Source organism: Quercus suber, unplaced genomic scaffold (assembly GCF_002906115.3).
Source record: "Quercus suber isolate HL8 unplaced genomic scaffold, Cork oak 2.0 scaffold_52, whole genome shotgun sequence".
NCBI classification, from domain to species: domain Eukaryota; kingdom Viridiplantae; phylum Streptophyta; class Magnoliopsida; order Fagales; family Fagaceae; genus Quercus; species Quercus suber.
The window spans coordinates 1,657,118-1,670,301 of NW_027069517.1; the positions used below are offsets into that span (position 1 = coordinate 1,657,118).

At 34.7% G+C, this 13,184-nt stretch overlaps 1 protein-coding gene, 1 long non-coding RNA gene and 1 pseudogene across 3 annotated transcripts; 1 reads left to right on the forward strand and 2 right to left on the reverse strand.

Moving 5' to 3' along the window:
* Positions 1 to 95: 95 nt before the first annotated feature.
* Positions 96 to 2,838, reverse strand: LOC112011989 (putative pentatricopeptide repeat-containing protein At1g19290; annotated as a pseudogene).
* A 3,116-nt stretch (positions 2,839 to 5,954) lies between these two features.
* LOC112011984 (lysM domain receptor-like kinase 4) lies at positions 5,955 to 7,817 on the forward strand. Its single transcript, XM_065772028.1, is given in 4 exon segments — positions 5,955 to 6,136; positions 6,138 to 7,182; positions 7,184 to 7,294; positions 7,296 to 7,817. Coding segments are annotated over 4 exon segments (1,860 nt in total).
* Positions 7,818 to 10,753: 2,936 nt separating this feature from the next.
* On the reverse strand, positions 10,754 to 13,106 carry LOC136066932 (uncharacterized). 2 transcript variants are annotated; one of them, XR_010628460.1, is made up of 4 exons: positions 12,515 to 13,106; positions 11,600 to 11,751; positions 11,232 to 11,319; positions 10,754 to 10,854 (listed from the first exon to the last, which is right to left on the reverse strand). It is a non-coding gene; the product is annotated as an uncharacterized LOC136066932 (long non-coding RNA). The 2 variants fall into 2 exon arrangements; XR_010628461.1 differs by having other exon boundaries at positions 10,832 to 10,850.
* Positions 13,107 to 13,184: the final 78 nt, after the last annotated feature.

The window sequence follows — 13,184 nt, forward strand, 5'->3', positions numbered from 1 at the left end:
TAAGGATGCACTTGTGAACAAAACACCATAGCAAAATCAAAATCATTTCAATGATAGAATGTTTCTCACAAAAAGTTCTTAGTTCACAGAGTGCATCAACTCATAGCTTCAGACATGTAGTAATTATCAGGCATTCCTTTAGCATCTAAGCAATCATCTAAAATCACTGGCTCAAGAGAAACAATACCAGAAGAGAGACATCTCATCTGAGTCATATTATGAAGCTTGGAGAATTTCTTCATGTCTGTGTGCATGCCAGCCTTGATTATTTGATCCAAAAGCTTTGTAGATTCTTCCATATCTCCCAGCTTGCAAAAACCATTGATCAACGCAGAGTAGGTAATAATAGATAGAGCAACCCCTTCTTCTTCCATTCTATCTTTCAATTTAAGGGCTTCACTAGTATTACCAATTTTACAGTATTAATCAATCAAAATATTATAGGTAACTAGATTAGGAGTTAACCACTTACGGTGAAGTTTATAGAAAAGCCTCAGTGCTCGATCCATATTTCCTGACTCACACAAGCAATTAATAAGAGCATTGTATGTAGCATCTCATCCCGTAAGTTGAAAGCTTCATTCACATTGCCAGTGGCTGAATAACCATGAATTAGGGTACAATAAGTAAAATTATCAGGACCAAAGCCTCAAAGCAACAGTTTTGACAATAATCTTCTTGCATTATCTACCTTTCCAGCCTTGCATAGCTCAAAAATAGCTATATTGTTCACAATTTTGTTGGATAGAGAAATTTTTTTTGCACTTTCTTCAAATGAATTAGCAATTTTCAATATGTTTAGATGTCTAATGTCATCCTTGAGAAACTTATTAAAACATCTTTCATGTGAAACAATATTAAAATCCACCGTCTTCTGCAAAAGCAAACTTGTTTCATCAATACTACAAAGCCTATACAGGCTGCTCACAATTTTGCTGCAAATGATTACATTGGGGACAACACCCTTTTCAATCATCTTAAAATATGCGCTAAAGGCTTTATCCAGCATCCCTTCATTGCACCAACCAGCGATAAAGATGCCATAAGTAACAACATTTGGGGATAATCCTTTAGTCTACATCTCAGCAAGAAGATCCATGGCTTTACTTAATTTCCTACACTTAAAAACACCATAAATAAGAGAATTATACATTTCAATGGAAGAAACAATAGCTTCTCTTTCCATTGTCTCTTTAAGTTTTAAAGCTTCTTCAACTCTTCCAACTTTACAATATCCATCAACCAGGGTTCGATATGTTATTCCATCAGGTAAACATCCTAGCTCTTTCATCCTGTCAAAAATTTCCTCTACTTCAACTAATTTCCCCAATTTACATAATCCATTTATCATTGTATTGTAAGCAACCCTGCTCTTAGTAAATCCCTGTACTAAAATATCTTTCCACACCACAAAAGCCCTGTCAAAATCACCCATCTTGAATAGTCCATCAAGAAGAGTAAAATAGCCAATGTTGTTTTGATCTGCCCCTCTATTCAACATTAAATGCCAAAGGCGTAAAGCACCATCAAAGGCACCTGCATGACATAGACCCTGAGAAGAGTATTGTAAGTTACAACAGTTGGTTCAACTCCTTCATATAGCATCTTGTCACAAAACTTGAAATCCTTGCTTATATGACCTTCCTTACCGTACCCATCCAAGAGAGTATTATAACTATAAGAATTTGGCTTTAAATTCCATTCCACCATACGCATTAAAACTCCCTCTGCTTCACAAACCTGACCAAGCTTACAATACCCATTGATTAACGAGTTGTAAATGAATATATTGATCTTCAAGCCTATCTCCAACATCTCATTCTGAACCCTAATGGCACCATCCATTTTGCCAGCTTGACAATACCCATCTACCAACACTCCATAAGCATGCTCATCCACAACCACCAACCCTTCCTTCTCCTCCTCCTCCATTTCTCGAAACATCTTCTCTGCTTCCTCCATCTTACCTTGCTTGTAATAACCCTTAATCAAAATTGTATAAGTCACAACATTCCTCGAAATCCCCTTTTCAGACATCAACCTCAACACCCTTTCCGCTCCTTCCACATCCCTAGCACCAACATACCCATCAATCAAACAATTGTAAGTCACTCCATTCGTCTCAAAACCCAAACACTCTATTTCTTTCAAAAATTCCAAAGCTCTACTCACTCTCCCTCCCTTACAATAAGCATTCACCATTATCGTGCACGTGACAACATCCGGCACAGTCCCCATCCTAATTATTTGATCATAAACCAACATAGCAATGTGACATTCGCCTTTTTTAACCAAACTACTCAACAAACAATTACAAGACCGCAAACTCGGCACACAACCATACTTAGGCATATTATCAAACACATGTAGTGCATTATTTATCATACATTTCTCAGCATAAATTTTCAAAACCATATCGAAAACAACTGGCGAAAACGTGAATCCCAAACAAAAAGCGCAGTGTAGTTATTCTTACAAAAATCAACCAATTCATTCAAATACAACCTCGTTTCATCGTACATTCAAGCTCTGGACAAAATGTGAACAATCTTACAATAAGATTTAATGTTAAGTCTGAATGTTTTTTGCTTAGAGGCCAATTTGAAAAACCCTAAACAAGCACTAGGGTTCAAACGGAGTTTTCGGAGAACAGAGTCGACAAGTTCATCGGAGCAATCGAAGGAGAGGTTGGATAGGGAGTACGAGGAGGTGAGAGATCCGATCGATTAATTCAGGCCAGGTTAGCTTGGATTTGCTTCGGTGAAAAGGATGGGACACGTGGAGGAATCTGATTGGGTGGAGAGGAGAGAGAAGGAGAGGAGTGGAGCACCTGAGCATTGGAGGAGGAGGAGAATGATCAGGTGATGTGGGTTTTGGTTTGCAAAGAGAGTTGGTGTTGTGTGCGTACCATCATAGTAGGCTTTGAAAATCACAGCTCTTCGACTTGGATTTGGTTTGTGTTTTGCATTTTTAGGACTTGTAGAGAAGTGGAAGTGTTTGTGAGTGTGACTAAAACTCTTGTCTGAAAGTGAGACAATGATAAGTAGCTGTGTTCGTTGCCTTTTTGGGAATTTTTTTGATTTTTTCTATTGTTGGTTATTTTTTAGCGTTGGACCTTTAGATAATTTTGGGTGTGGCCTGGGCCTTGATTTGGGCTTTGTATTTTTCATGCTACCCACCCATGTTTGGTGGGGGGTTTTGGACACAAACCAGCAGGCCAGCCACATCTAGGGATCGAGTCATCGAGATCTGATGCACCATGCAATACATTCTTCAAATCAAAAGTTAAAAAGTAAACTTTCAATATCAACTATTAGATCGAAGAAGTTAAAAAAATGTTTAAAATTTTGAAAAACTTAAAATAATGTGAGAGAGATTGCACGGTGCAATAGCCCATACATTAGATCTTGACCACGTCATAGTAACCCCACATTGGCAATTTCAATAAAGATTCATCCATTTTAATGTTCCACATGGTTATAGGTTACAACTTTAAGTTACTATTAGTTACATCCTTGAATCACCATTTATTCCATTTCATTCTAAATTTTAACCATTTAGTCCTTTTTAGTCAATTCCACTAAATACTTGTTGGTTTGAACTTTAAAATATGTAATTACTTAATCTAAAAAAGACAAAACTGAAGGTGGTTATACCGTGTTTTGAAATTCAAAAAAAAAAAAAAAAAAATTGGTGCAGGCTTCAAAAGATTGGAAGAATGCCTAAAGGTGGTTATACCGTGTTTTGAAATTCAAAAAAAAAAAAAAAAAAAAAAAAATTGGTGCAGGCTTCAAAAGATTGGAAGAATGCCTCTAAACACAGTACTTGTTTAAAATGTACAATTCACACTCTCTTTCTCTCTATTCAAGAATTTTTTTTTTTTAATTTAAAAAAAATTGGGAGTTTTGTAAATTTTCTTTTCAGTCATGATCTAGAGGAAATTAGTATAAATATCTTACATTTTAGGGAAGGTGAATGTAATAACAAAAAACATCAAGGGATGTCATTGTATAACAAAAAAGAGATTTATAGAAAATAATAATACTAATAAATAAATATATATATATATATATATATAATAAAATCTAAAAGTTGAAGTGTGATATTTATTGTTGTTACACTTTTATTAAGTCACATTAGTGCAACATTTTAATTCATTCAGTCCAATTTGGTCCTATTACAATTACTATATTATATTTTTCCATGCATTGCATGATTTTGTGACTATTGTAATACCAATATCAAAGGAACATATAAATAAATAAATAAAAAATTAATGTTCACTAATTTGATATTTAATGTGGTTAACACTTGTGTAAGTCACACAAAAAGAGAGCTCACACGTGGTCATTGCCCTTGTCATGTACGTCTTGAGATTACATAAGTAATAATGGAACTTGTCATTACTCGAACCCACAACTCTTCGACTCACAAGTATAATGAGTCACAAGAACTTCTTACCACTAAACCACGCCCCTCAAGTGATGACCATATATACATACATGCATGCATGCATACATACATACATATATATATATATATATTGTATTATATGCCATATAGGTGCCACAATATGTTATCTTTTTGGAGGATTTCAGTGCCTTTGAACAACTTATGAAGCTTTCGATAATACAAGAAGAAGTGCCTCTTATGTAGCTCGCAGGGTTCAGTGATTTTTGACTCTTATCTTGTCAGGCTCCTTATGTTTTTGAGAAAAGCTAGTTTATATTATAGGATGCATCAAAAAGTCATCTCTGAAACATAAGTATTATTATTAGATTTCGAATAAGGTCGAACGTCATGAATCCAGTGCAGGCTCTTTCTGCATAACACACATCAATATCAAGCCGGCCAAAAAAATAAATAAAACGCAGCCAGTGAGCATGTACTAGGCAACAATTTAGACCATGTTCACCTAATATCATATGAGTTATGACCCACGTATATTTTTGGGGTCATTGCCTCATCTCGATGACTATGAAAGTTGTAATATTTTTAGTTTGATAATCTATGAAAAGTTAAAACTGTCATACACACACACACACATATATATATATGCACAACAAGGCTCTTGACATTACATCAAACATACACATATTAGATTAGATGGGAATGCTAAGCTAGTATGATGGGATAATTCCTATTTTATTGGCATATGGCAATGAATTCATACACACTTTACACTTGGCTAGATGGTGAAAGTATTCTTAAGCTTTTAATTTCATGGTAAAAGTAAAACTCTTATCTACTTGAAGACAGTTTACAGGTTAAATTTGACAAACCCTTTGTCCTTTTATATCAACTAATTATGGGGTCTAACTCTTTAAAATCTATGCAGCTGATTGATTGTCACATAAGTCACATGGTAATAGAAGAAAGTACAAATAATTACAATCTGATCAATCCTCATCTTACAACAATTATGTTTACGTAATGACAAAATGTCTCTCAACCAAAGCAAGGGGTCGGGTTTGAAATAATGTGGAATTCAGCATGTCAATAATTTGATTTCTCAATGATCGATCAAAAGGGAAAAGGAAAAGAAAAAAAACGAAAAGAAAGCAAACTAGTCAACTGGATTGAGTGGCCGGTTTAAGACTAATATATGCACGCTACCACACATTAAATCATTCTAAACTAGACAATTTGCAAAGCAAACATGTATCAAGGGCCGGCACAAACTTAGATTAACATATGTTTTCTTGTCTAGAACTGTTGTTATATTGTCTATCTTCTCACCATAAATTAATGGATCATACTAGAAGAAAGTTTGTGCTTCAAGAGTTGATTTTTCAGACCCAATAAGAAGGGTTGCTACTAGCCAAATTTGTGATTAATAAAAACTTCATAGTTACCAAACCTCTTCTATATTTATCCTCAAATACTCAAAAAGTCTCAAAACTCTCGTCCACCTTCTTGTAACTAATTTCTCCACAGCAACATTAATTCACACCATGAATCATATTCTCCTCAGTGTTTGTACACTCAGTTTTCTCACTTCACAAGTCAGTTCTCAACATAACTATTCAGGAAATTCAGTACAAAATTGCACCAACAAAGATGATGAGGGACCTTCTCCAGCCTTCCTTTACACCTTCGGTGGCAACCAATCCTGCAAAGCGTTCCTCAGATACCAACATTTCAAATCTCACAACCTCAGAACCAAGTGAGCTTGCTAGAATCAACAATGTCACAAGGAAAGCAACGTTTCCCACAAATTCAGAGGTAATAGTTCCTGTCAATTGTTATGGTCAAGGTCAGTACTACCAGTCCAACACCACATATATCTTGAAGCCCAATGACACATATTTCACCGTAGCAAGTAACACATACCAGGGATTATCTACTTGTGATTCTCTTATGCGTGAGAATCCATATCATCAATTAAACTTAATTCCTAATATGGTATTGCAAGTGCCACTTAGATGTGCTTGTCCTACAACACATCAAGTTGCAAATGGCACAATGTATCTGCTAACTTATTTGGTCAACTGGGATGATACCATTCCTGATATTGCCGATAGATTTCATGTAAGCACAAAAAATGTACTTGAAGCAAATGGGTTTCCAGACGAAAATCCAAATCTTACTCCTTCCACAACAATTCTAATTCCTCTGCCAACTGAACCTTCAAGCTCAGAGACCATAACTCACCACCAAAAACCTGTCATATCAGGTTCATTTTATAATTCCAAAAACAAAAGAAAACAGTATATAGTTCTTGCAATTAGTCTTTTGATAGTCCTCAGTGTCATTCTAGCTGCTGTATTTCTATTTCATAAGAAGTTATTTAGGGGGTTTTGGCAAAAGGGTTGCAAAGACATCACAGTACTAGGAAGGCAATCAAACGCTAGTCTCCGTAGGCAATCAACCGCTAGACTCCGTGTAGAAATTGCAGACTTCGGACAAGCTTTGAAAGATTTCGAGTTCAATGACATACAGAAAGCCACGAGAAATTTCAGCAATGAGAATCGAATAAAAGGTTCCATGTATCGTGGGGTTTTTGGCCAGAAGGTCCTTGCTGTCAAGAACATGAGTAGAGAAGCAACTGAGGAAGTGAAAATGCTGAAGAAGATCAACCACTTTAATCTGATAAATCTTGAGGATGTCTGCGAAAAACATGGAAGCTACTATCTTGTTTTCGAGTACATGGAAAATGGATCTCTAAGAGAATGACTAAATGAAAAACAAGTCCAAAGATAGAGGGAGCTGGAATAAGAGAATTCAGATTGCTTTGGATGTTGCCAATGGACTACATTATCTTCACCACTTCACTGAACCTCCCTATATTCACATGGATGGATGTTAAGAGCAGCAATATTCTTCTAAACAGTGACTTGCGTGCCAAGATTGCAAATTTTGGTCTTGCAAGAGCAGCAATGAGGGAAACAAGCAGTGCTGAGATAGCAAGAGATGTTGTGGTGACTAGGGGTTATATGGCACCTGAGTACGGAAAGGCAGGGCCAGTGACTCCAAAGGTTGATGTCTATGCCTATGAAGTGCTAATGCTGGAATTGATTACAGGGAAAGATGCTAATTTTATACAAGATGGAATGGAAGAACAACTTTCTGCTGCAATAGTATCCACCATGGAAGCAAAGAACCCAGAAGCTGAGCTTAATCTGCTTGTTGATCCTACATTGGATGGAAATAATGGGACAGACTTTCTTCTGAGAATGGCTAAACTAAGTGTAGCCTGCTTGACCCAAGAACCAGCTAGGAGGCCAACCTTGTGGGAGATAGTGTCCACTTTGCTGAAAATTCAGGCGGATTTGGAGAGAACAGAATCATTCTATGCTGGCTTTATTACATTTTAGGGAGAGTGATACTAGTTAGAGAGTAGAATTTATCACAGTATATCAAAATTTGTTTCTTTGCACACCAATCAAGCCAATATTTTGATTATTGTACTCTTGTTATTAATTCATTATCAATTATTTGCAATAAATAAAAACATACACTTTTCTGCATATCAATCCTTGCAAGCTTATGTATGATGAGTGTAAATTTAAATTTTCTTAAGGCAAACTGTATCCTGAAAAAAATGAGGTTGTACTTACTTTATTTAGGAGAAAAAAATAGAAAACCAAATAGACAAAGGCATTGTAAGCTTGAAAAATTATTTCAATAACAACCTTTTTTTTGCCCACAAAGCCATTGTAACGCACCACCAACTATAATTTTCGCCACAATAGATTTTACTAATGGCTCTTGAAGATGTGTAAATGTGTTACGGAAATTGTATTTTACAAAGATACAATTAGCCCTGACAAATTAAGACGTGGCCTTAACAACCACATATGGAAAGGGTAAGAGTAGATGCACAATTGCCTCAACCTCAGTAGCCATTTTGGTAACGAGATATAAAGTCTCATTACCGAAAGCCTTTTCACAACGATTTATTGAGACTTCTAAGACATGAATCTTTTGGTTTTAACAAATAAAGATGTCATTACTAAGAGTTTCGTCACTTAACTAATATCTCACAGTATTTTTTAATAAAAAAGTCCAAGGTTGGAATTTCCCTAACTTAACTATAAATGTTTAAAAAAAAAAAAAAATGTAAAGAGATATCATTGGAAATAATGGGTACGATATATGACTTTTTAGGGCAATGGTGTTGTCTTATAATCGCCTCAATAATTTAGGAAGCTCGAAATTTAGGTTTTGTAGGACTACAAACAAGACAAAAATCACTTATTATTGGTTGGGATGATCACATTCACATGATTGCTCTCTCATTGAACTGAATAATTTCTCTGAACACCTATATTAGAGGTTCTCATGAGTTCCCCCATATGAAATTTGTCCTATTTTAGATGATGTAAAGTTGTTAGCAATTTTTTTGTATAAAAATATAAATAAATAAAGCTTGTTATTTGGCTGCCCCATTGTTTCAGGAAAATGGGATTTAGAAATAGATACTTTTGTTTGTATTCTTTTAGAAGATACAACTGAGTTTCTGTTAGCTTGTAAGAAACGTGCCGTTTGTGGATTCTTTTAGAAGAGAATCCAACAGAGTTTCTATTAGCCGGTAGGAAATTAAAGGTGACCCTATTTTTTAGGCAATATTTTAGTGGGAGTTAGAGTTGTATTTTTATTAGATTGTCATTTAGTTGTCTCTACTTAAACATAAAGGTGTAAGGACTTTTTTTAATCGAAAAAAAGAGGATTTCAAACAGAAAAAGTCCCTTAAATAGTAATATAGATATACTAATATAATATATATATATAGTAGTTTATTAGAGAAAATAAAATAAAATACTGATAATTTACAAAAATAAAATGAATTATTGACTATGAAGCACGGGTGTGTTTCAAGACTCGGGTGCGGGTGTGAGACTCGGTAATTTTTGAAAAAGATGGGTGCGGGAGCGGCGGGACTCGGCGATTAAAAAATTATTAAAAATATTTTTATATAGTGAATTTAATATTTTTATATTAAAAAAATCAAATAAATGGTAGAATTCATCATTAAAAAATAATTATTTATGATTTATTTTAATAAAATCAATATTTTTGGTAATTGTAAACAAAAAACCACATTTCAAGAAGGTTCATTTACTCATTTTTCAATTCCCAAGCCCACCCACATTAAATAATTGACTTTTCCACCTCCTTAATTTATATTCTTTTGTTAGGAACATTTATTCTTCTTCCATCCTTTTTTTTTTTTTTTGGTGTCTTCTCATCTTCTTCTTCCTTCTCTTTTTCTTTATTTTTTTTCCTCTCACAAAGCCACATGAAGCAGAAGAATGGTAGCCATTGCCTATTTCGGCCTGTTTTGGCCGGAATCGGCCATATTGGCCTATTTTAGTGGCTGTTTCGGCCAGAATCGACTGTATCGGCATGTTTCGGTGGCCATATCGATCGTATTAGTTCCTGTTTCTACCGGAATCGGCCCATTTTGGCCCGGATCGACGCGTATCTGGCCGAGTCAGCGTGAATCGATGCGAATCTGGCCAAGTCGACGCGAATCCCAAAAAAAAAAGTAGAGTCAGCGAGTCGGACGCTGCATCAAACTCCGGTGCGGCGACTTGGAGCCGCGTCGATGCTTTCTAGATTATTAATAATAAGTTAATAACACATGTTTACCTCTTGGAATTTCAATAATTTGCCGTCGATAATAATTTTTTAATAATTAATTTGAAGTGGGGAAGCTAATTAAAATTAGTGAAGAATTGATTCTATAAAAAAAAAAAAAATTAGTGACGAATGCATGATGACGTAGGGTTTTACAGGTCATAATTTTGTTGGAGTGAACATTTACTTTTAATACTAAATTGCTTACAAGGAAATTTAAGATTATCAAAAGACATTACTCGTTGAGGAGTGGGGGGTTGGTTTTGTTGTCGTATTTGAAGTTTTTTTTTAAGATAATTTGCTTAAATGTTTGTTTTGGCGATGCTAAGTTGGCATCTTTTAGAAGTATAAACTCGTGGAAATCATTTCAATGTTAAAAATTGAAGGATTTTTAAAAGACAAATTTTAATTGCTAACAATGAATTATGTCTCCAAAAAGCGATTCTAGACGAATTCATTTTATAACCATGAAGTTGGCCTTTCAAGAGATGAAGAGATGTTATTCAGCAAAAAAAAAAAAAAAAAAACAATTTGAATAGCGAATAATGCATGAAGATTTGCAATAGATTGGTTCTAATAGCAATGCAGGACATTTAAGAATCAAGTAAAGGTTACATTAGAGGTTGGAGTACAGATTGGAGACAAGGTTACATTTTCACACCATAGAGAAAGCGCATCGCACCTCAAGAAACAGCAATTGGCTCTATGAAACTTTCTTCATGTGCTTCAAAATAAGTCAACGTATCACTTATATGGGCTGCATTTGCCTGTCTGGGCAAGCATATTGGGGGACCAAATAAATTAGGAGCATTAGTCAAACTGTTGAAGTATGACTTCGACCTAATACTGACTCTAAATGACCCAGAACAGATGCAGGCCAAAATTGAAAGAGCAAGCTACCAATGAATACAAAATGGCTGAAATACACATGCCCAAAAACTAATAATTTTTTTTTTTTTTTTTGTAACAAATATTCAAAATTACTTTAAGATATCATGTAGGGAACTTCAAAAAATAACCGGCCAAAAAACATAATATCTAGAAAAAAATTATATGAACACACTGGCGTGCAAAAATAATGCAATGCCTTTGAGTGCACAGACAATATACAATGGCAGGAGGTGGTAGCATCTGAAAGCATCACGCACCAATCACTCTTGTTCCTCTTTGATTTTCTTCTAAAAGAGATTCTGCAATAGCACGATCTATTTCTTCATCATTCTCTGACCAAACATCCTACATTCAAGTTCCCATTGAAACATGTTAAAGGAGAACCATACAAAGAACAGATTCAAAAAAGCCATAAACAAGGACTCTAAGTAGTATATTAACATCAGGGAAACAATTTAATTATAGAATAAGAGCAATGTTTATTGCATCAATTGCAAAAATGTCAAATTACATGATTAAGCAAAACCTAAGAAGAGATATGACTGGTTGCATGTCCCATTCCAATAATACAAGATTGCAATGATAGCAAAAAAAGAGGATGACAAGGAGTGACAGATGTAATTACCCCTGAGGTAGAAGGTCCATAATGATTTGGATCTTCTGCATAACTCGAATCATAATGCCCTTCCGAAAATTTATGGCTTGAGCCCTTAAAAATCTTGCTAAGCCAACCCATTATGCCAAATGTTATCTGCTCATGGTCAAAGAGATTTATACCTGCTCATAAAGCATCTATTTAAGCAAAGAAAACTCAAAATTGAATAAAAGATGCAACAGAAGCTTCTGACACTTCTGATTAGTCTGCGTGGATTTCTATAGCTAATGATATCCACATAAAATAAGCTGCAAAAGCCAATTTTCAAAGTGAAGCATTCACAAGTTTATGCTTCTCAAATATGGAGATATTATAAGCAATTCTGTCTGAGCCGGCAGTTCTTAATTTGATGATAAACCAAAACAACGGAGAAAAAAATAATAATTCTTCAATGACTCGATCAAGGTCAATCCCATTGGCAAAAGGAAAAGGTCAAATGGGTTCAAAGCAATCCATAAGAAAACTAGAACTAATAAAATTGCATGCCAAACTCTGATCATGTCTCCATACAAACTAGTACACTATATTTACTATTTATTTTTTTCTTGCATGCACACCCCCATTCCACCAATAGCTATCAAATTCATCTATTTCACTTCGATATGAAAATTAGAGAAAAACCCCAACAAAGAAAATCAGAGAAAAAAACCCACCAAACATCTTGATGACCCAGAACGCTTCAGCTACAACGTGAATGACAGAACAACAAAAATTCACGCCACCACTACTCAATATAACATTAAAAATAAATAAAAATAAATAAAAGACAGACATAAAAAAGAGATTCTTCCAGCTCAACATGCTTAAATTCATAACGTACAAGAGATTAATTTCAGGTTAAAGCAAAAAAAGTTAAGAGAATCAAATAGTGGAGTCATGACTCACCTCAGAAAAAAATCAAGATGGTTGAAGCAGAAGAGACCCAGATCAGCTAAGATCCCAATTGGCTCAAAAGTAGATATTACAAACGCAGAGATTGTATAAACATAAACAATTGAACAAATTTAAAGATTGTTTCTGACTCGCACCCTTTTCTTTCTTTCTCTTCCTCTTTCTCTTTGTGTTTAATCTATTCAAAAAAATATATAAAAAAAAATAAAGAACCAAAGAAAAAACAAAAGATAGCCTTTTTATCTCTCGTAATCTGAAGCAGTATCTGACAGACCAAAAAAGATTGTTCCAAGGAAAAAAATTGAAACTTTAGATTTTTTTCACATGTACAAGGAAATTCCCCCAATAATATATGCAAAGAAATAATGAAAGAGTACTTGGATTGTACGCAATTTCAAAGTCAAATTTGGAGAGAGAGCTAGGTGAGGCTTTCATATGATGATATATATCCTTAGTAGGAGGGCAGGACATAACAACCCAAAAGGGCTTGACGAAAATTCATCAAACCCAGTTGGGAATTGAATGTTTTTTTCGGTTTTTCCGTTTTTCCTAGTATTCTTTGTCTGCAAAGCCTGCAATGCAATATATATATATTATTGCATGTGCAGTCTGGGTTCTCTTTAATTAAACTCTCACACTATAATAATAATATTTTTATTTTTTT